Source organism: Lissotriton helveticus, chromosome 5_1 (assembly GCF_964261635.1).
Source record: "Lissotriton helveticus chromosome 5_1, aLisHel1.1, whole genome shotgun sequence".
Taxonomy (NCBI): domain Eukaryota; kingdom Metazoa; phylum Chordata; class Amphibia; order Caudata; family Salamandridae; genus Lissotriton; species Lissotriton helveticus.
The window spans coordinates 274,401,316-274,428,352 of NC_136065.1; the positions used below are offsets into that span (position 1 = coordinate 274,401,316).

General features: G+C 44.9%; 1 protein-coding gene across 1 annotated transcript in view; it reads right to left on the minus strand.

Moving 5' to 3' along the window:
* The window catches only part of TNFRSF8 (TNF receptor superfamily member 8), a 258,101-nt gene that overhangs the window by 129,440 nt on the left and 101,624 nt on the right, over positions 1-27,037 (minus strand). Inside the window, exons 5-6 of the mRNA XM_078640895.1 lie at positions 7,154-7,309; positions 6,837-6,927 (exon numbers count right to left, since the gene is read on the minus strand). Coding sequence (XP_078497021.1) covers positions 6,837-6,927; positions 7,154-7,309 — 247 coding nt within the window. The remainder of the gene's footprint in view (positions 1-6,836; positions 6,928-7,153; positions 7,310-27,037) is intronic.

The following is a 27,037-nucleotide window of genomic DNA, read 5'->3' on the forward strand; positions in this document are numbered from 1 at the left end:
CTGCTGCCTGCATTACCAAACAAAATTGGTTGACATCTAAATCTTTGTTAAATAATTCATCTGTGTAAATATCAAGTGAAAGTGAAGAAGGGGGATGTGCCATGTTGATGTTCAGCTCAGAGAGGCATGCGCATGTTGGACTATGTGCCTGCGAGGGGAAAAAAGGCCCAACAGAAACTGACATGGCAAACCACCAAAGTCATTCAAACATTGTTCTGAAGATTACATTAAAGGTCAATGGTTGCTCAATATCTTTCATTATGAATAGTGACGCATCAATAAATATTATGCCTGATGAGAAATAAAATTAACTTTCTCCAGTGCCCTGACTTACGGCATCAAAAACTAAAGTGTACACGTGGGTTGCATCAACTTCCCTAAAAAGTCTAGGTTTATTTGGGGCTAAGATGAAGCATAAGCAAACAAAAGTACAAGCACCCAGTCATCAAGGCCCTGTTTACTCAGCTTCAGCACAGCCACTGATATGGGCCTGATATCCGTGAACTATAACATCAATGCTCATCACTAAATAGTAAGTCAGTTCCATTTGTTGTTTCACAACTATGAAAGTCCAATATCACATTGATGAGGACATCCGTCCTATTGCTCAAAGACACAGACAAATTGCCTTTCACTTACAGGGAGTTGTTGAAAAGGGATTTGAATCCTTACTCAAGCTCTATATAATTGAGTGGTCTACTGGTCCAACTACATTTCTTTCTCTCATAGTGGTAGTACCCAAAAAGAGCAGTGAACGAGATGTAAGCATCTGAGTTGATATGCTGCAAGCAAACAAGGGCATTGAAAGAGAATGACATCCAGGTCCGCACATTGCAAACATGATAACACACTTGAATGGGACAAAGGTATTCTCTCGCCTGGATCTGAATTAAGGGGAAACATCCTTTACAACGAAACTTTTACAATGCAGTGCTTTGACAACGCAGGTTTTACAACGAAAACCATTACAACGCGTTGCGCTGGGGGGGCGCTCTAGGATAGGGAATAGATTTAATTTACTATCCAACACCTTCGCTAGTGTCTAAGGGGACTGGAGTTGGAATAGTAAATTAAACTATTCACTATCCAGCACCCCAAAGCGCTATGCGCTGTAAAGGTTTACGTTGTAAAAACTGCGTTGTAACAGCATGCGTGGTAAAAGCATGCGTTGTAACGTCATACATCCGAATTAAGGATGTCATTAGTTGGAACTCGAGGAGAAGTGCAGGTACATCACAACCTTTTATACACATTGTGGTCTGTTCCGTTACAAGAGGCTAAGTTTTGGTGTGTCCTCAGCTGCAGAGCTATTCAAAGATGTCATTCAACCTATCATACAGCATGTCATGCATGCTTTCAATTACAGTGATGACATGTTGGTTTTTGGAGCTACACAGAAAGAGCAAGACAATGCTCTCACTCAAGTGGGCCAATTGCTCCCTGATGCTGGTTTAACTTTGATTGCTGAGAAATGAGAGCTCCGTAAGACAAAGTTTAAATAATTTGGCCATATCATTTCTGATGGGGGCTTGACACCTGATCTTGCTTAAGTGCAAGCATTGACAACTGCCAGTCCCCACAAGAGGTTTCCATGTTATGTTCATTCCTCGTCATGGCCAGATATTGCTCTACGAGACTTTGCCACTGTCAGTGCACCATTAAGAGACTTGACTAGAAGGAATGTTTCTTTTCTTTGGTCACATGAATGCGAGCAATGCTTGCGGAAAATCAAGCAAGCTATTGAGAATGCTACTGAAATAGCATATGTTGATCCAAAGCTTCATTTTGCGGTTGTTGTTGATACTAGCCCTGTCGGGTTGTGCGCCATCCTTGCACAGCACAGCAGACACCCAAATGCTCAAAGATGTATTGTGGCGTACGCCAGCTGAAGTTTGTCCTAAAGTGAATGTGCTTACTGACAACCTAAGAAAGAGAGCTTGGCAGTGGCTTGGGCTTGTGAACATTTCGACGTATTCTTGTATGGGAAGCGTTTCATGCTTGTGACCGATCATCAAGCATTACAGACTATCTTTGGAAATCCAAAAGCAAAAATGACTCCATGCATTGAACATTGGGGTCTGCGATTGCAAGAGTACAACTACACCATTGTGCATCATCCAGGGAAAGATCAGAACCCTGCCGACTACTTTTCACAAGTGCCTCTACAATGCCCTGGTAGCCATTTTAAGATGGCTGCAGCCTACACAAATTTCATAGTGAAATCAAGCACTCCAGGTGCCATTTTGGTAGATCAAATTGTCACTGTCACAAGTCAAGATAGTGGCATGCGGAAGCTGAAAGACATTACACATGAGTCTTGGTACCAGCACCCTCAACCTCTTACCAGTGACAGAGAATATCAACATTTTAGGAATGTCAAACATTAACTGTCCATTACTCACAAAGGTATTATTCTACAAGGGCTCAGAATTGTCCTTCCAGAGAGTGCTCAACAACAGATAGTTGAAGTGGCCCATGCAGAACATCGTGGCCCATACAGAACACCAAATGAGCTCTCAGAGACTGAGTCTGGATTCCACATCTCCACGAGAGCGTTGAAAAGGAATTAAAGGCATGTCATCTATTCAATTACCTGTCATCTAAACAACTCAACACCCCTTAAGCATGTCAGATGTATGAAGACATGCATGGGAACGAATTGCAGTGGACTTCTTCGATTCTATTAACAACGGGCAACACCTGATGGCAATCGTTGATAAACATTCCATTTTTCCACTGATTGAAGAGCTTCATCTATCACTCAAGAACGTGTCATTAAGAGATTAGACAGCATCTTTGTGACCTGGGGTGTTCCTGCGATTTTAAAGTCTGACATCGCCCCACCTTTCAAAAGTCTGGAATTCAAATTCTTTCTCAGTCATCTTAATGTGAAGCATCAGAAAAGCACTCCTCTGTGGCCACATGCCAAAGGCCTTGTCGAACGTTTCAAGAGTACTCCAAAGAAAGCTGTCCAGCATGCTGCATTAGAAAAGCACGACTCTAAGCTGTTCTAAATTTCCCCCTTCTCGCTTATCTTTCAGCCCCTCACTCAAACACAGTGATCAGGAGAGCCATGAAAACCAAGTCACCTCAATGGACCAACAGTAGAAAGAGCAAATACTGAGGAAGAAACACACATGAAAGACTTGGATCATAAGAGGTAAATGAAAGCCTATGCAGATAAGGGTCGACATGCATGAGATGTCACAGATCGAGTTCTTGTACATCAGCATAGAAACCGAAAGTCTGATGCTCATTTCAATGCTGAACCATTTCATGTTGTGACCAGCAAATGACCCATGGTGACTACCCAGGGTCCTGGAATGTCCATTACGTAAGATTCCTTGCGTTGCAGACATGTGGTTCATTGCTCATTAGCCACTTATATCATTGCAGAGACTGGGTCACAAAAGGCAAGCAAAGAACCCGACTGGTGCTGTCTTTCCATCACCAACGCCAGTCATGGACACTTCTACTGCAGGTCCCCAGTTTCCGCAGACATGGTTGGGACATGTGATCCACGTGCCACGAAGACTCATTGAATAGCTCTAATTGTACATATTTGTAAATAATTAAAAAAAAATATTTAACAATGGGGGAGATGTAGTGTTGTGTGAGCAAGTAATAATGGAACCTTTTTGTGGCTCCTGATGGACTTCATGAACTGTGACATAAGCATGTTGAGTTTGCAGTTACCCACAGAAGAATGAAGCGTGTTATACTTATCTCTGTGTGTGGCAGAGTCATTGGTGAGTCCCTTGGGTGGGAGAATGTTACACTATGGAAGACTTCAATAAAGTTACCGATAACAAGCTGGAGGCACTAAACAAATATGATGATATTTTACATATGAATTAAGAGTACATGCACTAAATGTAAAAGCTGGCAAACTTTGTATCAACAAGAGTAGAACTTGATTAGGGGCTGGGTGATAAAGAATGACATGACAATCAGCACCTGGTTTCCATTGTTCCACAAAGAAGCATCAAAGAGTCGCCCCCAGGATCCCTTCACCAAGCACATAAGAGTCCTCATCAACCATGGGCACACATGCACACATAAGCCCCTTTGAAAAACAAGCTCCATCTGGTATCATCTCTCATCACTGCTACCTACTGTGAAACAAGCAAACAAGTAGTGAGCACATTATATCTCAACTAGGACCCTTGTACCTTCCTCTCCCTCAACAAGAAGCACTTCTCAGATGAGCAGTACATAGAATCCCTGTGCCACCTCTACCCAGAAACAGGGGAGCCCCTTGCTAAACATGAATCAAACAGCACACAGGTGCCCCTGGAGCAACTCAGCATTTATCTGAATCCTCAGCTCACAGGATCTTCGCCCTGAAAGAAGCAACCCTCAGAAGCTCCCCTCCCCAACTAAGAAAAAACCCTGACCGCAGATTCCCCCAAAACCAACTGCAACCTAAAAATAAGCAACATGCAGGAGCCCCTCGCCCCCTAAACAGACATTGCACCACACTGCATACCCAACCTCACCCCTGCACCGAGAAGCCCCTCGCCCCCTAAACAGACATTGCACCACACTGCATACCCAACCTCACCCCTGCACCGAGAAGCCCCTCGCCCCCTAAACAGACATTGCACCACACTGCATACCCAACCTCACCCCTGCACCGAGAAGCCCCTCGCCCCCTAAACAGACATTGCACCACATTGCATACCCAACCTCACCCCTGCACCGAGAAGCCCCTCGCCCCCTAAACAGACATTGCACCACACTGCATACCCAACCTCACCCCTGCACCGAGAAGCCCCTCGCCCCCTAAACAGACATTGCACCACACTGCATACCCAACCTCACCCCTGCACCGAGAAGCCCCTCGTCCCATAAACAGACAATGCACCACTCTCCAGACCTAACCTCACCCCTGCACCGAGAAGCCCCTCGTCCCATAAACAGACAATGCACCACTCTCCAGACCTAACCTCACCCCTGCACCGAGAAGCCCCTCGTCCCATAAACAGACAATGCACCACTCTCCAGACCTAACCTCACCCCTGCACCGAGAAGCCCCTCGTCCCATAAACAGACAATGCACCACTCTCCAGACCTAACCTCACCCCTGCACCGAGAAGCCCCTCGTCCCATAAACAGAAAATGCACCACTCTCCAGACCTAACCTCACCCCTGCACCGAGAAGCCCCTCGTCCCATAAACAGACAATGCACCACTCTCCATACCTAACCTCACTCCTGCACGCAGAAGCTCCTCAGCCCCTAAAGAGACAATGCACCACTCTCCAGACCTAACCTCACCCCTGCACCGAGAAGCCCCTCGTCCCATAAACAGACAATGCACCACTCTCCAGACCTAACCTCACCCCTGCACCGAGAAGCCCCTCGTCCCATAAACAGACAATGCACCACTCTCCAGACCTAACCTCACCCCTGCACCGAGAAGCCCCTCGTCCCATAAACAGAAAATGCACCACTCTCCAGACCTAACCTCACCCCTGCACCGAGAAGCCCCTCGTCCCATAAACAGACAATGCACCACTCTCCAGACCTAACCTCACTCCTGCACGCAGAAGCTCCTCAGCCCCTAAAGAGACAATGCACCACTCTCCAGACCTAACCTCACCCCTGCACAGAGGAGCCTCTCACCCCTCGAACAGACAATGCACCACACTGCATACCCAAACTCACTCCTGCACCCAGGAGCCCCTCGCACCTCAAACAAACAATGCACCAGACTGCATACCCACCCTCACCCCTGCACCGAGGAGCCCCTCACCCCTCGAACAGACAATGCAGCACTCTTCATACCTAACCTCACCCCTGCATGCAGGAGCCCCTCATCCCCTAAACAGCAATGCACCACACTCCATGCACAACCTCACTCCTGCATGCAGAACCTCCTCAGCCCCTAAACAGATAATGCACCACATTGCATAGACACCCTCCCCCCTGCACCCGGGAGCCCCTCGTCCCTAAACAGCAATGCACCACACTCCATGTCCAACCATACTTTGGCACGCAGAAGCGCCTCAGCCCCTAAACAGCAATGCACCACACTGCATACCCACCCTCACCCCTGCATGCAGGAGCCCCTCGCCTCCTAAACAGATAATGCACCACACTGCATACCCACCCTCACCCCTGCACCGAGGACCCCCTCACCCCTCAAACTGACAATGCAGCACACTCCATATCCAACCTCACCCCTGCATACAGGAGCCCATCGTCCCCTAAACAGCAATGCACCACACTCCATGCCCAACCTCACTCCTGCACGCAGAAGCTCCTCAGCCCCTAAAGAGACAATGCACCACACTCCATGCCCAACCTCACTCCTGCACGCAGGAGCCCCTCGCCCTCTAAACGGACAATGCACCAGATTCCATACCCGTCACCCTGTACCCAGACCTACCCCTCCACCAACAAAATGTGCCGCATACAGAGCTTCTCCAATCCAAATATAGGATTGACAATAAAGAAAGCACGACAGGAGACGCCCCCAGCCATCCCAGCCCCTAAATGAACAGAGCACAAAGCGCACATCCTTATGCAGGCAGAACACAAGAGCCCCATGTCCCGCAACAAACGGCATAGCACTCATGCCCTAAAACGTCAGCAGTAAGAAATCTCACTAAAATGAACAGAAACGTAGATGTGACCATGTGTCCAAAACAAGGATCTCGCCCTCGCTCGCTGCTTCTCCAAAGGGGCAAGCATCACATAGCAAAAAGAAACAGCTGTAAACAATTCCTATAAAATTGCCAAATAAGAAAGCAATCGTGCTTGGTCCTATAGTGAAAACAATAGCAAGCGGTCACAATCACTATAAGTGGGTGTTGTTTGCTGATTACTCACCCTGTGGGCAGTAGGCACGCTTCTGTGGAGGAGGTGTTGGAGAAAGTTCCAGGTGAGCACTTTTCACAGACTGTGTTCTTTTGGGCGGTACCTTTACAAATAACAAAAACAAGCCATGCAGTATCACCAGTGAGCGAGGGGCTATCAATGTATGTCTTTACACATCACAGGAGACTAGGGACATCTACTGGGGACCAAAACCATAGGATAAATTATATGATGCGCAAAACTATGAATAATAAGTGTTCTCCCTTTTTTTTTTATCTGCTGCTACCACCGATCCAACAGCAAAAATGTCAAATATATGAAGCCTTTACCTTTGTTTCTGACTCCAGAACCAGGTGGACATTTTGAGTGCGGTCGGCATCTTGCGCAGGTGCTCCTGACGGGGGTGACGCAGAACATGCCCGGTTGGCACTCACACATCCGCTCTGAAATGGACGAGCAACTTATCTTCTCTACAAGATGATCCTCTGGAATGGAAGAGTCATTGAGCTCAGAGAACCGATGGTGAAGAAGCATTGGAGACAGACAGACAGACAGCAGAACACAAATGCCTTTCTTTGGAGACTTCATCATCATTTTATAAAATGCCAAAGTCCTTGCCTGGAATGTTTGAGACTATGGTCAGTGAGATTCACTGAGCACCATCTCTGGTAACAAACAAAGATGCTTTACCAGACATTGTGATTTGTATGCAGTACAGGCTGATGCACTAAGCAGAAGGGTATCCAGGGATCTGACTTCTAGGCTCTGGTGGGAGGTTACCAACATCTTGATGGGAACAGAGGCTGGTGTACTCCCTGTCCACATCTAAGACCCCCAGAGGTTACAATGTTTCAATAACTGCTAACTTGGCTCACATTAGTAGCTTAGCCCGAGAAACATGATAATCCTCCAAATACCATCCAAACAACTACTCACATATGAAATAAATCTGGGTAGAAATGTTTAATCTTTAAGTAAAAGGAGAATACTTTAAAAACACAATCTAGCAAAATTAAACAAAATTAATAAACTTGTCAACGGTTATGGAAACAGGTAAATATCACCAATGCAATTCAATAAAAAGTTAAACACCAAGGTAAAATGGATGGTTTGGGGAGAAGTGTCAAATAGACCTCCAGGGAATAGGCTGGGACATAGACCCCTTTGTGGCCAATCCACTAATACACACAACCAAAAGATAGCTAGGACTTTGATACAGTGAAGGATTCACGTGGGCTTGGGCAGTGGGAGAGCCTCTCACAAAAATGTCCTGAATCATGCCACCTGCTTCAAGTCCAAGGCAAGCGCGTCAATGCCTATTGGTAGGCCAAGCTCATTGGTTGACCTGCAACACCTTCTTAGTGTAGATCAAGTGGTCCTTCCCAATACTGTGAGGTACAACTGCTGTGCCAGTGAATAGTCATCCAGTCATGATTCTATCGTCCATTGGATGGGTCATTGAGGGACAAGGGACACCTGTGTATTTCCCAACGCCAAGCTCTTGTTGAAGAATCAGCCCTCGATAGTACTCCTTGCTGTACATATTTTTGGAGTCCACCATGGTGATGCTGACCAAAGAGCCCCTTTTCACTACTGAAAATAGTCCATAATACCAGGTGGGTGTCTGTGCTTAGTTGAGAACTCTGGTCTGTGACCACAGTAACTTGTACCTTGAGCACCTTTGTGGGAGTCCCTACTGATGCAAAACCTAGAATCGTCCTGACTACCAGACAATTTGAGTACGGGCCATGGAGGTCTACCCATCATTGGACTTCTGGCCCTTTCCCTTTAATTTACTGTCCTAGAATTTCTCCCTTTGTTTCAATCCTTAGGGGGATCTGCAACTGGAGTGGGGTTGGTGGGGTGGGGGAATAGGGTACTAGATTGGGCAGATATTTATGTTATGTTCACTCAATGCCCTTTCCCTTTTGGTTCACAATTTGTTTAGCTGTCTAGGTGTTTGAGACAAAGTTGGCAAATGAGGTGCAGTGATCTGGCAATCAGTCAAGGACTGACACAATTCTGTAGGGCAAGCTTCTGAGATGATCTCTTTGGGCCTGATTCACAAAGGTAAACTTACACTTTTGTGTAAGTTTACATTTGCTTTGTACTTCACAAAACATTTTAATAGGAAGAACTCCGCATATAAAAAGATAGCAATGTCGTATCTTTTTATGTGCGGAGTGCTCTGCACCTACTGCAGAGCCTCAGTGTTAGACCTGTCAGCCCTTTGGCTGGTCCCTCCTATTTTTTTTTTCTCCTCCTCCTTTTTGCCTCCTAATTTTCTTTCATTTTTGTGTCCACTATATTTTAATTGGTGTTATCCTTAGAGCTCTGGGTGCCCCATTATTATTTTTTTTACACCATAGAAAAGGGGCACAGGTGTTCATTTATAATGGAGGTGATAGTGAGGAATTCAACTACAAAATGGTGGCTGCCAACTGCCAAAGACTTTTACCTCACAGACTGGCCCATAGACTAGTGAATGGAATCTAGAACCTTCTGGCCCATTCCAGTGAACTGGACCTAGGGTATATAAGGCCAGTACCTGGGCGGCCATTTTGTCACCTAAGAGCCAGTCGGAGTGCAGGCTGTGGCGCTAGGGGGTTAGGACACTCAGAGGGTTGACTTCTTACTTTAAGGGTTGCTTCCTTACTGCTGTCACCGTCCCTCTAACCATAGACCTGGCCCTACTTATTTATACTCGGATGAACCTGGACATAGGGTCCTCACGAGTTAATAGGAACTTACCCCTGACACTGGGGTGGACCTGTGAGATCGCTGGGAAGGGGTTGAGCTGAGTGAGAGTTCTGCCCCGTTATCCGGTGGAGGAAAAGCTGACCAAAGAACTATCAGGAGCTTCGAAAGGCAGGGATAGGACTGAGGGAACTTTTCACCCGTCTGCATCCTAAAATAAACCTGCTCCTGTACCCCTCCTGTCACCTCTCACCTGGGCTGTGAAGCGCTGCCGGGAAGTCATCTTCTTCCCCGGAGACAAGTTGGTGGCTAGCGTGATCACTGTAGTGGGAGCAGCTTGGACCGCGGCTGTGATTCTGGTGGTGTCCCAGGGGGTCGAGCAGGCTCACTACTGAAGGGTGGAAGTAAGAGCCGGTAAAGGGGGCGCTCCGGGGGCCGCTGCTGCTTTGAGGTGGAAACGGAGTCAGCGGTGAGGTGAAGAGGTAAAGTCCCATATTTGTGCAGGCCCCCTAGAGGGGGAAACACTACTCACAGGGGGCGGAGTAACGTCGAGGAGTTAGCTGCTGGCGGGCGGGACCGGAGGAGGGCCTGCCGACTGCCTGAGGAGAGAGGCGCCGCCGCGCTGAAGTCACTGATCACCCACGCAGGCCCAGAAGCGCGGAGCTGCCGCGAATCGACTGAGGCGCCTTGGTGAGGAGCTGAGGTGAGGTGGAATCAGCGGTGCAGTCAGCGAGTGCGTCCTCCCTTCCCTGCAGGCTCTGATGCGGAGCGGCCTGGCCTGCGAGGGAGTAGACGTGGGATACCTGTGTTGGTGGTGAGATGTAAGCTATTTGAGCTGCCGGAGACGGTTCACTTGGAACATAAGCGGTCCTAGCCCAAGTAAGTAGGAATTTGGGGGCTGATAAGGGACTTGACAACAGAAACCTACGCCTCAGGTCCTGGTGGTTGGTCTGACTGGAGAAACCCTAATGAAACTGTGGGCTGGCCAGAGGAGCCCCATCTAGCAGGACTATACGAATTGTGACTTGATAACTACGCGATCTAGCATTATCGCTGGCTGATTAGTAAAGTGGTACAAGGGGGCCAGTGTGTTTCAGGTCCTCTGAGTCCCTGTAAGATTCCAGCTGATTTTCCTACCGCTCTCATCCAGACAGAGGAGGGGGGGAAAGGAGAATAAATTTGACACCTGCTGAGCATTCACCTAGGCTAATTCAGCTAAATAAGTTTTCAAGGTGATCTCCAAATTGACCTATTGCATGAATTCGCTAATCTGATGTTATGTGGAATGTTGACTTATTTAACCTTTATCCAAACAACCTGGAGATGGCCTAATTGAAAGTAACAAGTGTAATTGTTTGATCTATTGATTCTGGGGGCCAATGTACTGCTGAGACTATATTGATACAGAGAATCAATGGGGAAAAATGCCTAATGTGTGTACCGGTATACAGACATAATATTGATTCCAAAATATCGACTGGACATAATATCGAGGTAAAAATATAGACTAGACAAAATATCGACCAGACATAATATAGACTACAAAAATATCGAGTAATATCGATATTAATAGCCAAAATATCGAATCAAAAATATAGACTAGACATAATATCGACTAGATAGAATATATACAACAAAAAAATCGATAATAAGGTACGTTTTTAATAATTTGTAGTAATTGTGTAATATAAATCTGTAGCGGGTTGTGGGTTTATAGGGGAATAGGGTGGGAAGTAATTTACTTATAATTAATTAAATCTGTAATATAATTGTAATTGTTAATTAAATATTAAATGTTAATTAATTAAAATATAATTGGTAATTAATAATAATTGATTAATTGATCAATAATTAATTTGTAGTAAATTATTTTCTGTTGCGTGTTGTGGGTTTATAGGGAATAGGGTGGGAAGTAATTTAAATATAATTAATAAATTATGTAAAATATTTATAATTGTTAATTAATTATTAATTGGTAAATAATTAAAAATTAATTGGTAAATAATTATAATTGAATAATTGATAAATCATTATTTTCTATTAAATTATTTTCTGTAGCGGGTTGTGGGTTTATAGGGGAATAGGGTGGGGAGTAATTTAAATATAATTAATTAATTATGTAAATTAATATTAATTGTTAATTAATTATTAATTGGTAATTATTTAAAATATCATTGGTAAATAATTATAAATATTTAATTGATGAATAATTAATATTTAGTAACTTTTTTTCTGTAGTGCGTTGTGAGTTTATAGGGGGATAGGGTGGGAAGTAATTTAATAATAACTAATTAATTATGTAAATTAATTAAAATTGTAAATTAATTAATAAATGTCCATTAAATAAAATGTATTTGGTAAATAAAAGTAATTGGTATTGGAAATTAAATTTAATTGGTAATAATATTTCTATTAATTATATTTATTTATTAAGTTTTTACTTTTTCTACTGTTGCACTCACTGGAGTGGGAATAGTAATTTTTACCCCTATGCTATTAATCGTTTTCTCTACTGTTGCACCCACTGGTGTGGGAATAGTAATTTTTACCACAACGCTATCAAACGCTTTCCCTACTGTTGCACCCACTGGAGAGGGAATAGAAATCTTTACCCCTACGCTATCCAACGCTTTCCCTACTGTTGCACTCTTTGGAGTGGGAATAGTAATTTTTACCCCTACGCTATCCAACGCTTTCCCTACTGTTGCACCCACTGGAGTGGGAATAGTAAATTTAACCCCTACGCTATCCAACGCTTTCCCTACTGTTGCACCCACTGGAGTGGGAATAGTAATCTTTACCCCTACGCTTTCCAGCGCTTTCCCTACTGTTGCACCAACTGGAGTGGGAATAGTGAATTTAACCCCTACGCTATCAAACGTTTTCCCTACTGTTGCACCCACTGGAGTGGGAATAGTAATTGTTACCCCTACGCTATCCAGCGCTTTCCCTACTGTTGCACCCACTGGAGTGGGAATAGTAATTTTAACCCCTACGCTATCCAGCGCTTTCCCTACTGTTGCACCCACTGGAGTGGGAATAGTAATTTTAACCCCTACGCTATCCAGCGCTTTCCCTACTGTTGCACCCACTGGAGTGGGGATAGTAATTTTAACCCCTACGCTATCCAGCACTTTCCCTACTTTTGCACCCACTGGAGTGGGAATAGTAATTTTTACCCCTACGCTATCCAGCGCTTTCCCTACTGTTGCACCCACTGGAGTGGGAATAGTAATTTTAACCCCTACGCTATCCAGCATTTCCCTACTGTTGCACCCACTGGAGTGGGAATAGTAATTTATACCCCTACGCTATCCAGCGCTTTCCCTACTGTTGCACCCACTGGAGTTGTAATAGTAATTTTTACCCCTACGCTATCCAACGCTTTCCCTACTGTTGCACCCACTGGAGTGGGAATAGTAAATTTTACCCATACGCTATACAACGCTTTTGCTACTGTTGAACTCACTAGAGTTGTTACAATACATTTTAACCATTTTGCTAAGCTACGGTAAAAATATTATATATGTTTATTTAATAATATGTTTTTATATATATATATATATATATGAAAGCTCCTGAACTCCCTCCCGTCCTGGAAAGAGGATGAAAGCACTCCAGGTTTGACAAAAGGTGTTTATTCTTCACACGGCAACGAAGAAGACAGACGCGTTTCGGACAATAGTCCTTCCTCAGTGTCGCCGGCATTAACTAAGTGACGCTTGTTTAAAGCAAATCACAGAAACAAAAGGTGGACTAAAAATACATACACCATCGAGTTTCAGCGTTTCTTACGGTGATCAAAAAATGGGTTAAATGTGACAGACATGTTGTACTATACATGATAGAAACGAGTATATATGCTAAACAAAATAAATACATAACATAATACTCTCCAATCAATGTTTCCACGTATATCATTACAAAATGAATGAAGCAGTCATTTGTATAGTACTGACTGATTACCGTTGCCAGAAACTTTAACGTATATCGCCGTGGATCGGCGTTGCACTGGCAGTAAAACCCAAGAGAAATAGTTCTCGTAGCCCAATTGCCACAGTTGCTTCCAAAGACATAGGAAATACAAACAATCTAGCCGTGGATCGGCATAGCTCCGGTAACATATAAATTGTTAACCGGAGAATAACGAGTAAGATAGCACATCAAGTAATATTTACAAATCAACATTCGAATGGTCATGCAAATTCTTGATGCGTGTGAGAAAATCAAGCTGTAAAGATTGCAATACATCTGTGTACGCAGATATTCTTATTCATACACTGGTTAGAATAACATAGTTCTATTTGCATTTGTCATTCTAATCACATCAAGTCAATGTGCATCATTCACTAAAGTGCTAAATTACAAACTGTATTTAAAAACAAGATTCAGATTGCGAAAAGTGAGGTAAGGAAAGGACAGGAAATGATTGCAAAGACCATACTGTAAGGGACATGTGGGATTTAGGATTCATCATGCAAGATCCGGACTACGGAAAGTAAAGTAAATAGATTATTTCATTATTTATTTGCCGAGATGTACTGTCAGTTCTTCACCTATGTTTAGTCCCATTGGATTCTTGGTTTGTAGATCAATAATGAATCTGGATTCAAGTCTACGGAGACGGAGTGATCTGTCTCCACCTCTAGGATTAGCAGGTACATGGTCAATGCCGAAATAGCGTAATAGCTCCCTATTACTTCCATGTTTCTCGGCAAAATGACGTGCCACAGGGTATGCTGGATCTTTGTTCATAATAGCCCTTTGGTGTTCAAGTATTCGTAGCTTCACACTATTTACAGTGCTTCCGATGTATTGAAGACCACAAGGGCATACCAAACAATACACCACGAAGGGTGTCGTGCACGTGATAAATTTGTTTATCATTTTGGGTTTGTTTAATCCTGGTACATTAAAAGACAAGGTCCTTCTGCTGTGATCGCAAGCTTTGCACTTGCCACACGGAAAGAAACCTTTCATTTCCTTCAGTGTGCCTGTAGTTTTAGGTGGTAGTGGCATGAGATGACTTTGTACCAGGGTGTCCTTGATGGATTTGGACTTCCTAAAGGTTATGAGGGGTTTCTCTGGAACATCTTTACCTATGACAGGATCTGTTTTCAAGATGTGCCAATTCTTATTCAAGATATATCGTAGCTGCGAAACCTCATCAGAATACGTGGTTATCAGGCGGAAATTGTTTTTGGAGTCCGCATTATCCATAGAGCGGGGCATTTGAGTGAGGAGTTGTTGTCTGGGAATTCTCAGGACTCTCCTATAGGTGTTATCAAGGAGAGTTTTATCGTATCCTCTTACTAGAAATCTAGTGATGCTTTCTTGTGCCGCTTTAATGAATTCGGACTCCAAAGAACAATTCCGTCGAAGTCTTAGGAGTTCCCCATACGGGATGCTCCGAATCAGACTAGAGGGGTGACTGCTCTCATAATGCAAGGTACTGTTGCCAGCAGTTGGCTTGCGATAAAGACCTGTCTCCAATTTGCCTTGATGGATATAGACTCTTAAATCCAGGTAGTGCACTTCCTGTTTGCTAATGTCCGCTGTGAATCTAAGATTCAAATTATTAGTGTTTAGATCTGAGATAAATTCCTCAGCCTGTGTGGAGGAGCCCCTCCACACCAGGAAAAGGTCGTCGATATACCGACGCCAGACAACAATATGACCAGCCCATTTGAGGTTTTCCCCTCTCAGGGCAACCTGCTCCTCCCACCAGCCTACGAAGAGATTCGCGTAGCTGGGGGCGAAGCAGGTTCCCATCGCGGTCCCATTCAGTTGTTTAAATAGGGCATTCTGAAACAAGAAAAAGTTGTTAGTCAAGCAAAATTGCAGACATTCAATCAGAAATTGTCCATGTAGAGCATATTTGGCTGGTCTCGTGTCTAGAAAATGTCTGGCAGCCTCTACACCTTGTTCATGTTCTATACATGTGTAGAGACTGGTTAAGTCTAAGGTAATCAACAGGTACGATGGGTCCCAAATGACCTGGTCAATTTGTTTGCTGAAGTCTTTAGTGTCTTTCACAAAAGAAGGTAGGGCATTGACAAAGGAGGAGAGAAAAGAGTCAATATAGATGGATAAATTCTCCGTTAAGCTCCCTTTAGAGGAGACGATGGGTCGTCCAGGAGGATTTTTACAGTCTTTGTGTTCCTTCGGTAATTGATAGAAGGTCGGCAATACAGGTTCTGGATTGCGCAAAAACAAAAACTCGTCTGTATCCAACATGGATTTATTACGCCATTTTGTCAATAAGAGATGGTACAATCGGATACTCTCTTTGTATTGTTCCATAGTTGCTCTTTGATAGTATTTTGGATCCTCAAGTTGTTTTAAAGATTCTTTACGATATTGGTTGTAGCTTAGAAGAACAACGTTCCCACCCTTGTCTGAGGGTTTAATCACTATTTCTTTGTTGTTCTGTAGGTTGGTTAAGATCCCTGATTGAGCCAGTGTAAAGTTGTTATTTTTGTGCGGTCTTTTGACAGTGAACTGTCTATGATGCATAAGTTCTTGTGTAACAGCGTCCGCAAAGGTGTCAATTGCATCGTAAGGCATCTGCGGGTTGAATTGTGATGGAGCTTTGAAGTTTGTGATGGGAGATTGTTGTTCAATATTCTCCCTTCCCGATACGTTAGTATCGCTGATCTCTTCAAACTGTTCCGCACGAAGTTCCTCCAACACATGCGCTGTATTAATATCTTTGACGGATAATGCATCAGTGGGATATGTAGTGATTTTTTTACGTGTTTTCTTTGTACCCTCAGTTTGTGGCTTCAATTTGTGAAATTTATGCAGTTTCATTTTCCGAGTCAGATTGAACATGTCGATGCGTGTCTGAGTATATTCCAATCTTTGATTTGGACAGAAGCTTAACCCTAACTTTAGGGTATCTTCCTCAGCTGATGTTAGGGGATTTTCTGTGAGATTGATGATGGTGAGGCCCTCATCTACCACTTCTTGCCTCTTTTCTTGCGGGTTTGTTGTCCTGCTCCTCTGCCCCTTCCTCGTATATATATATATGTATTATTTTTGTTATATATTTTTTTTAATTTACATTAATTATTTATTAATATTACATTTATTTAATAATTTTAACAAAGTTTATATTAAATATATGTATTATTATATTAGTTTTTACCCAATTTAAAGACATTTAAAAAAAACGATATTTTGACAGTCTATATTTTTGTAACTCGATATTTTTGAGTCGATATTTTAGTACTTACCTGTTTGAAGATAGCCAGTCGATATTTTGTCCCTCGATATTTTATCCTCGATATTAATGTATCTCGATATTTTTGTGGTCGATATAATTTCAGTGATCCGTGTGTACCATCTTATGATTAGCGAAACAAGATTACTTAAAGAGCTTTCATAAAAGGTATCCGTATTTTTCTAAACTGGTGTGGTGTTATTTATTTTAGTGGCTGGGCGCTGGGTTACTGTAAGTAAGTGATGTAAGCACAACACAATTTGCCTTGGAGTTTAGCCTTCCTACTCTGTGCCAGGCTACCCTATGTGGACTGGTAACCTCAGGTCCAACACTCAGCACTCGTAAATGTACTATTAAAATTCAATTTTTGGCAAACGTAAAAAAGTGTAAGTATCCTTTGTGAATCAGACAATTTGAGTATACTTTTAAGAGCCCCAAGGCAGCTATACACCTTCCTCCCATGATTCTTAGTTGCTCCATTCCAGATGCAAGCTATTTAGTTTGGGGCTTTCTAACGTTCCTTCAGTGCTGAGAAAGAGTTTACCCGAAGGTCTTCACTGTGACATTATTCATTTTCAGATACTCCGCCCCCTTACTTATATCAAGCTTTGCAATAGCTTTAATCCCACTCAAAGACGCCTTCCCTAATGAGCCTTTTCTTCCTCAGTCAGCTTCTGCATAGTGCATGTCAGATTTAAAATTGCCAACCAAGTTACCACATCCGTACCAATGCTTTAGTGTCACACTAGTTTCTTGCACCTGTTTGGACGGAGTTGAGGAATACGAGAGATATCAACCTCCACGATGAAGCTTACTGAAGTGCTCCCTTGCTAGGTGTCGACTCCATTTCTAGATCTAATCTTTTATGATTCCTTGAATCAAAATAAAGATTGAAATTGAGATCATGAAATTTATTTCCTCCCTGGCTCTCTCCATTTCACTTCCCTCTCTCCCTTTTTCTCCTTTTCTGAGCTGGCTTGTTCACTGATAAAGCTAGTCTTTGCTGGCCTAGCCATAGCGTGTCTTTTTTCAAGTCAACTGATGCCCAGTCTCTGCCGTGTGTGTTTTCGCTAGGCTGACCATGTGTGTGCCATCTCGAGGGCCAAAAGGGAGTTTGGAAAGCTGGTAGAAGATCCTTTCAAGGGAGTTGTACTGGTCTGCCCAACTAAAGTCGGTCTGCATAGTATTGTTGTTTTGTGCGTTGATAGTCATGTTACCATCTCCCACCCTCCCCTTCTTCACCCTTGTTTCTATCTTACCCCTGCCCGTTGTATTTTCCTTGTGCTGTGAGTTCACTCTCCTTTTCTCTCCTCAGGTATGTTGAGGTATTGTGTGAATAATTGCCATGGCTCGTCAGCTCTTCCCTGTATAGACAGTCCCTCTAGCATTTTAATTGCAGCAGTGCAGCAATTTGCTGATTGGGGCCAGTAGTTAGCTAGTATCCCTAGAGGGGATGGTTCTCTGAGGGGATGGGTCTGACCACACTGGTCACTTGCCGTCTTTCCGATAGCTCTCTTCAAACTCAAACTGGATCCAAGTTTCAACAGTAAGCCTGCATAGAGTATTAAGCCTAAAACGCAGCACTTTTTATTTTTTACAATGTCTAACATCATTGTTTTGAGAACATTGCTATCTACTTCCACAATAGCAAAGGGAGAGAAAATGCAAAAGAAACAGAGAGAGAAAGAAAGTGCCAGAAATATACATCAATCTGAACCCATAATCGCACCCAGACAAGCTTTGCACTCATCGTGCCACTCCAAATATAAAAGAAGAACTAAACACCGATCATTTTCATAATCAACACACTAATGCTGATTTTGTGTATGCTTCTGTTTATTAGGAGAATTTCCAAGCTAAAGGTCCGCTGTAAGTTCTGCATGTGTTGTGCCATTCCATCAGTCCACTTGTATTGCTAGAGTCTATATCTAAATCTGCCTTCCACGCTGCATATCAATGGTAATGGCCTGCTCCGAATGTTTTTATATCCTGATTTCTATTCTACCTTACGCTCGGCTATAACCCTCTGATGGAACATTGCATACTAATGTGTATCATAATATGCAATTATTAAGTTTAGATTAAGGAGTCAATTCAACTTTAGGAAAAAACAGTTCTGCATCACTAACAATCACAAATAATAGGCATTGTAGAATGTTGCTTTGTTTGATGATGTATGCTTGGGTTTTGAGACGTTCTGTGACATCACTCATGTGGTGCCCCTATAAACCTGATACTTAAGTAGTGTATGGTCTTCAAAGCAACATTTAGACTGCTTTAAATATCTGTCCCCTTGCTGTTATTAACAAAAGATGCAGAATCAATAAATCATGTAAGACCTCTATATTTGTATAACATATTTTATTGAATTTCCAAGATAAAACAGTGTGTTACAATGTTTAGTCCTTTTCTCGTCAGTAATCCCCCTCCCCACTCCATAGTCACATATTTCATCTACCATATACACTTATCATGAAGGCGTCTAGTATACCAGATAGACATACGCAAACAATCGAGCATTGTCGGGTTAAGTCCAAGTTTCATTTAGGGGTGCAATCCTCACCTCCATTTATTTCCCCTCTGTTTAGGTCGAGGACCTAAAGGCTGTGCTTGCGCAGTCTCCGGTCGGAGATTTAATGTCTTTGAGTACGGGGCTTGAACCCGCCTCTCTCCTCCACCTCTCCTCCATTGGCTGGCTTCCTAAATGGAGGCCAGCCATTGGAGGAGAGGGGCGTCACTCCAATCAAGCCCCGTCTCTTTCGGATTCGGGGGCGTGTTTTTGGCGTTCTTTCCACCTGTGACGTCATCCGTTACTCAGAACGCCACAAAACGCCCCCGAAACCGAAATTTTCGGAGGTTTGCGGCCGCCATTTTTTTTTGTGTGTGTTGTAGTCAAGAACAGCCCTGCTGCCACTCCAGGTAGGTTTGTTTGTGCCATTTTTCGTGTCCCTTTGTACCTCTGTGCTCCCCTGTCCGTGATCCCGTTTTTGTGTTGGTCTCCTGACCCCCCCCTCGTTGGTGTGCTCCCCTGTCCGTGACCCCGTGACCCCGTTTTCGCCGCCCTTCCCGATTTCTAAACGTCTAGTATTTTTCTAATTCGACGTTATATGAATGTCGGTGAGAAGTCCTGTAAAGTGGTTTACACTGGGCTGCTCCACTGCCACCCCCTTCCCATTTCGGGTGCCTGTGATTGCTGGCAGGATTCTATGTGCCTCGGTGCCGCATTCCTCACCATTGTTTTATCTGTTTGTGAACACCGGCGGCATGTCCACTCGAGGCACTGATCTGGTCTTGACGTCTCCGGCATTCATTCATTAAAGCTGAGGAGCTGGTTTGTAAAAGCTCATTTCTACGTAGATAGGCCGTCGCGTGGCCTTGGAGGGTGCGTGGTACAGTCAGATGCAGTGTTCTCGCACCTGGACCCCTGTACCTGGCAGAGGTTTCTGAGCGTGGCTTCAGCACTGAAGAGAAGCAGAGAGGGCAGGGAATCCGGGAGGGAGGCCTAGGGCAAGAGGATCACAGAGGTCTAGGATAGAGATCACCGGCCTGAGGCAGTTAGAAGGAAGAAACAGTAAAACCCCGCAGGAGATCCCTGGCAAAAGGAGACACTGCACTCTGAGACTGTTCATGTGCGAGGCATCCGGCAGCTGCATCCGCGGGAGACATGTTCAGCTACCAGAGACCGGTCCAAGGAGAACCTTATCATAATTGGGACCGAATAGATGGCAGGGACCACATGCGATCTTTCCATCGAGAGGGCATGGATTTAAAATCAATCGAGCATTTCAACAAGTTGCGTGTCATTTGCATAGTTGGAACGAGTGATAGGAAGGACTGGATCTGGGCAGCAGGAGGTCCGCGTAAATGTTAATAAGAGAGGGACTAAGTGCCGAGGAATACAAAGGATACTCCTATATTGGACCAGCACAGATAAGGCGTGTTTGCAGAGCAGCGCCGAGAGCCAGCGTAACTGAAACCCCATGTGAGCACTGCACCTGGCAGCACTGGGATGAGAACCGCTGCCTCCTCGCCTGCGAGCCGCAAAGTAAGGTGCAGAACATAGATGTCATGGTGTCACGTGGTGCCTCTGTGCCTCTCATGGACTCCTGTCATGTTATTCAGCACCGAGGGTTGAAAGTGAAATTGAAACCCGGTGCATTTGATCTGGAGCTCTGCTTCGAAGCTTTGTAGAGTTGTGTGGGGTGGGCGCTTTGTGACGGTGGTAGGGTAATTTATTCTCTGAAGGGAACATGTCAACAAAACTCTGATTTTCCGGCACTGGTATTTTGGAAAACCCACACCAATAAATCCTACTCACGTGGTGCTCCATGTCTGTGTTCCGGTTTTTGTGCCTCTGTGCTCCCCTGTCTGTGTTCCTGTATTTTTGTGCCTCTGTGCTCCCCTGTCTGTGTTCCGGTTTTTGTGCCTCTGTGCTCCCCTGTCCGTGTTTCAGTTTTTGTGCCTCTGTGCTCCCATGTCCGTGTTCCCATTTTTGTGCCTCTGTGCTCCCCTGTCCATGTTCCCATTTTTGTACCTCTGTGCTTCCCTGTCCGTGTTCCCATTTTTGTGCCTCTGTGCTCCCCTGTCCCTGTTTCCATTTTTGTGCCTCTGTGCTCCCCTGTCTGTGTTCCCGTTTTTGTGCCTCTGTGCTCCCCTGTCCGTGTTCCCGTTTTTGTGCCTCTGTGCTCCCCTGTCCGTGTTCCCGTTTTTGTGCCTCTGTGCTCCCCTGTCCGTGTTCCCGTTTGTGTGCCTCTGTGCTCCCCTGTCCGTGTTCCCGTTTGAGTGCCTCTGTGCTCCCCTGTCCGTATTCCCTTTTTTTGCCTCTGTGCTCCCCTGTCCGTGTTCCCGTTTTTTTGCCTCTGTGCTCCCCTGTCTGTGTTCCCGTTTTTGTGCCTCTGTGCTCCCCTGTCTGTGTTCCCGTTTTTGTGCCTCCGGTTTTTGTGCTCTGTGCTCCCCTGTCTGTGTTCCGGTTTTTGTGCCTCTGTGCTCCCCTGTCCGTGTTCCGGTTTTTGTGCCTCTGTGCTCCCCTGTCCGTGATCCAGTTTTTGTGCTGTGTGGGTGACTTTGTGTGTGTGGCTGTGTGGTTGTAAATGCAATAGGTCATGCATTTGCGAGCGATTATGCTATTGGCATTGTAAATGACAATGCCATTTATTTATGATTTAAAAAAAAAAAAAATGTCATGAGCAATGCCAATAGCTCTACCTTTAATAATGCCTAGACCATTGCATTGTAAATGCTTGTTTCCTTTATTATACTGAAGCTTGGTCGGATCTCATCCCTAGTGGCTGGGCATATCCTGGGATCGATTTGGACACTGGCATGGAAATGATGAGATACATCAGTACAGAGGATCATATTTTCTCAAATTATTTATATGTATTTATTGCCCTCCCTTAGATTATATGTCAGTTTCTCCAATGCCATAGTATGTCACAGATTGCAAACCCATTAGTACGGCGGTGGTGGCACTTTTTTCCTACAATAAAGTTTAATCATTCTCTTGGCTGATCCTAGAAGGTGACCTAATACCACTTTGCCTTTGTTCCCCCTCTCCCGCTCACTATCCTCAAGTACGGCAGACAAAATCAAGGTGGGTTTTAGCTGTATTTCAATCCTCAGAATGGAGTCTATATGGTTAAGTATTTCCTGCCAAAGCCCATGTATCGCTGGGCAAGTCCATCAAATGTGAAGGTGTGTGCCTCTATCTATTCCGCATCTCCAGCACCAATCTGCCGTATTAGGGTACATATTTATGAGTTTACAAGAAGTCAAGTACCGTCTCATTAGCAACGTTTTTATGGAGATCCTGCCAGTGTGCAGCCCACTTTTAACTCCGAATTCCTGGAGTAACTCGTTTTCCCAGGCTATCTAATTTGATCATTTTGGTCTGTCAGTTTCGTTGGTGAGGAATCAGTAAAGTGTTCCTATTAAACCTTTAGTTGTGGTGTAGGTGATCAATAACTTCTTGAATTGAGGGAGGGCTCTAATTGCAGCCTCTTTGATCCATTGGTGCATGACTCAATGCCATATTTGGGCGTATCATAGTCTTTCAAGTTCGGTTATTTTAAAATCTTTACTGCATGCATTAAAGGACTTGATTGTGCCCGTGGTGAACATATCCCGTATCAGAAGGCACCCCACCCTTGTCTCCAGGTTTTAAAGGTCCCGTTGTGTAGCTTCGGGGTACAGCCCAAGTTTATATCAAATGGTGTATATGGTGCAACTGTGGTAGCCTCAACACCGCTGAGACAGTATCCCATACGTAAAAGGTTGTTCTGGTGACATCTGAGAGGTATAGTGATTTGGGCTTGTGGTGCTTGATTAACCAAAGGACATCACAGACATCCCCGCCCGCCACCGGCTTACCCATGAAAATCCAACGTTTGTCCGTTTCTCGCACCGCCCATTCAACTATTATCAGAAGGTGTGCTGCCTGACAGTATCTGAGAATGCTTGGAAGCGCTAGCCCACCTTTCTCTGGAGGAGCCATCAATCATTTTTTTTGCTAATCTTAGCTTTGCCTCCCCCGTATGAATTTGACAATATGGTACTGTAATGACAGCAGTTCCTGTTTTGGTATGGCTGTTGGAAGAGTTTGAAACAAGTAGATCACCCCGGAAGTATATTAATTTTTATTACATTTATTCTCCCTATCCACAAGATAAATCACCCCTTCTATTTATTCAGATCAGCAATGATTTGTGCCTTCAATCTGGGCCAGTTGGCTCTGGTCCATGTGTCGACCGATTTGGTTATGTAAATTCCCAAGTATTTTAAGGTACTGTTTAGCCCATTTCATCGGGAAATTTTGTTTCAGATGCTGCTCTGGATCTTTCTAAAGGGAAATGTTCAGGATCTCAGCTTTGTCCACATTATTTTAAAGCAGGAAACGGTTTCAAAGGCCCTCAGGCATTGCATGACTGCAGGCGGGGAGATCACAGCATCTGTCAGCATCAATATGACATCATCCACAAATAAGCTGATTTTATGATCCCCCCTCCTATATGTTAATTCTCCTGATGTCAGGGTGGGAACGTATTTGTATTGCAAAGGGCTCGATTGCTAAAACAAACAAGAGGGGCGATAGTGGGCACTCCTGGAACGTACCTTTGTGAAGTGTGATTTTATTGATGAGGACTACATTTACCCAAAAGTGGGCCTCTGGCTGAACATAGTTTTCTAGTACCGGAAGGGATTTGGAGTAATGAATATTACCATTAAGTAATCGGTCATTACCTCCTCATCGGACCTCCCTATCACAGTCAATACCTCATGCGCAGATACCAAAGCAAGAATCGGCTTCACCAAGTGGCAGAAAACAGACTTTATTAGCCCAAGCAGAAAGTCACACCACCTGAACAGAACACACAGGGTCCCCAAACACAGCAGATCTAGCCCCACCCACCACCAAACAATAACAGGACATAAAGGTGTGAGGAGTACTCCAAGTAGCACCCTTGCAGATCACAGCCATGGAAGGCACCTGAAAACAAGCCCAGGAAGCAGCCATCCCCCAAGTCTATCTCCCCTGCACCTACCAAGGCACCAGTACGCCAGAAGCATCATACACAGTCCCCACAGCCCACCTCAGCCAATGACTGAGAGTAGCCCCAGAAGGCTTCCGACCCTGACTAGCCAGTTCAAAGGTCACAAAAAGTGAATCCACCTTACGAAAAGGCTTAGTACGCACCAAGTACACCTCAAGAGCCCACTTAATGTCCATACAGTGCAGCAGCACCTCAACCTCGGAAAGAGGATCCGGACAGAACAGGGACAAAATCAGATCCTCCGAGCAGGGAAATTAGGAAGGGACCTTGGGCACAAAGGAAGGATCAAGCCATAGAATCACCCGATCCGGAAACAAACTCAAAAATGGTTCTGAACAAAGCAAGGAGCCAAACGGCCCAACCCTCCGGGCAGAGGTAATAGCGACAAGAAAAATCACCTTGATCGTCTAAAAATGTAGAGACACCTCACTCAGAGGCTCAAAGGGAGCCACCTGCAAGGCCCTCAGAACCAAAGGAAGATCTCCACTAGGTGCAAAGGATTTAACCACAGGTATCTGGAGGAAACAAATCCTCAATAACCGGGACACCAATAGAACCACAGGCTCACAGTCCGAACCCCTAAAGGCCCTCACAGCTGCCTACTGAGCCCACAATAAGAACACAGCCAGACCCAAGTCAAAGCCATCCTTCAGGAAATCCAAGATACGCACAGGTTCTGCCTCTAAAGCAGACCAACCCCAAGCCGCACACCAACCCTGAAACGACACCCAATGCCTAACATATGACGTGAGAGTTAAAAGGCGCCAGGACTCCTGAATAAACTCAGCCACAGTAGGAGAACACCCCAAAACCACCAAGTTCAGCCTCTCAACAGCTGTAAGCGGACCAGACAATACCGGGACAGAGGGGGAAATGATAGGGGACAAGGAACCACTGGCAACCGCCAGCAGGGACCCACTGCCAACCTCAACAACAGAGGTAACCAAGGCCTCCAGGCCCAAGCAGGAGCTACTAGGACAACTGCAGCCCGATCCAACTTGACTTTCAGCAGGACCCGCTGAAGCATGGCAATCAGGGGACAGGCATACATCAGTCCCCCTCCCACCGGAAGGACAGCGCATCCACCCTCCAAACCGAGTCCGACCGAACCAGAGAACAAAACTCCTCCCACAAGGCAATCCCTGGGGCAACAAACAGGTCCACCACTGGAACCCCAAACCTCAGCATCAGGCCCCTAAGTACTTCCAGCGTCAGGCACATGTCGGACAGGGAGGGAGACAAACCTGCTCAGGCAATCTGCCTCCAAGTTCAAAACCCCTGGCAGATGTAATGCTCTCAGAGACAACAAGTTCAACTCTGCCCACTGGCAAATCTGCTGCGCTAACAAGTTGAGGGAAGCCACTTTCGCACTCTCCTGGCAGTTGACACAACACACCACTACCTTGTTGTCTGACCACAGCAGCACATCCCGCTGCAGGATCCAAGGAAGAAAATGAGTCAAGGACAACTGGAATGCCTTCAACTCTCCAATTCTAAGACATCCCTGCCTCCTGAACAGACCAAATTCCTTTCACAGATTCCTGAGCCAACACCGCCGCCATCCCAGCTCGCTGGCATCTGTTGTCAGCACCAAACGTTCCTGAGACACAAAGGAAGAGCCCTGCAAGAGGTTCCGATCCTCCAGCCACCAGGACAAATCGCTGGCAATGCCCACAGCCTCCAGAATCAACTGTTCGTGATTCAGTGACCCCAGACTCCAACGCCCCAGAAAATGATTCACCAGGGGGTACAAGTGCAAACGGGCCCAGGGAACAATCATGACGGTAGCAGACATCAACCCCTGAACCTCCACTGCTGAGCCGTGGATGACTGGGCCAAAAAAATACTCCGCAGCTCTCACATCAGAGTTAGTCTGTGGGTTTCTGACAGGAAAACCCTCCCCATCTTGGTGTTGAAGACCCCCCCAATGAACAGCAGTTTCTGAGTGGGGCACAGATGGGACCTCTCCAAGTTCAGAATCCACGCGAATTGCTGAAAGAGCCGGCAAACCTCCTGGGTATATGCATGAGCCTTAAGGAAAGAAGAGGAGGATATCAACCATTATCCAAGTAAGGAAACACCTGGATTCTGCAGTGAGTCTTGCACGGACTAGTCCAGCAGAAAAAATCAACAGCATGTGATTACGGGGGTTATGGGTTCTATGCGACAGGATTTAGGAGTGGCCTGGAGGGTAGGGATTGGCTAAACGAGTTTTGCTTGGAAGTTCTGGGGGGAGGAGCTGTGCTCATGAGGTATTGTCTGTGATAGGTAGGTCTGACGAGGAGGTATTGATGTCTGGCATTTTCCAGCTTCGTGCAGCTGTAACCAGAGAGGGACAGAAGTTTGTCCTTCTTGGCTCAGTAATGGCTAGTTACTTTTATATTATAGTGCTACGAGGACATAGCCTGCAACTGTAAGCACATTAATGTGCACCTTGTTTTAAACCTGTATTGCACACAGTATAAGTTAGTCTTCCGCAAAATGTGCAGCCGTTTAGAGTTTATAATAAAGCACGTGTAACCTTTCCTTTCAGGGGTTTTGACCCAGTTGCAAGATATTTTTAGAACTTCTTGTGTTTAAGTTCTGATGTTTATCTATTTCCATACACCTCATTAGGGTTTGACTATTGAGAAAATGTAACTCTAAGTGTACGACATTTGGCAGTTAAATGCCCTGCAGTCACGCAATCTGTCTCTGGTTAGTGCCCTTCCATTTCTGGTGGTGTGCAGCAGTTTTAAAAT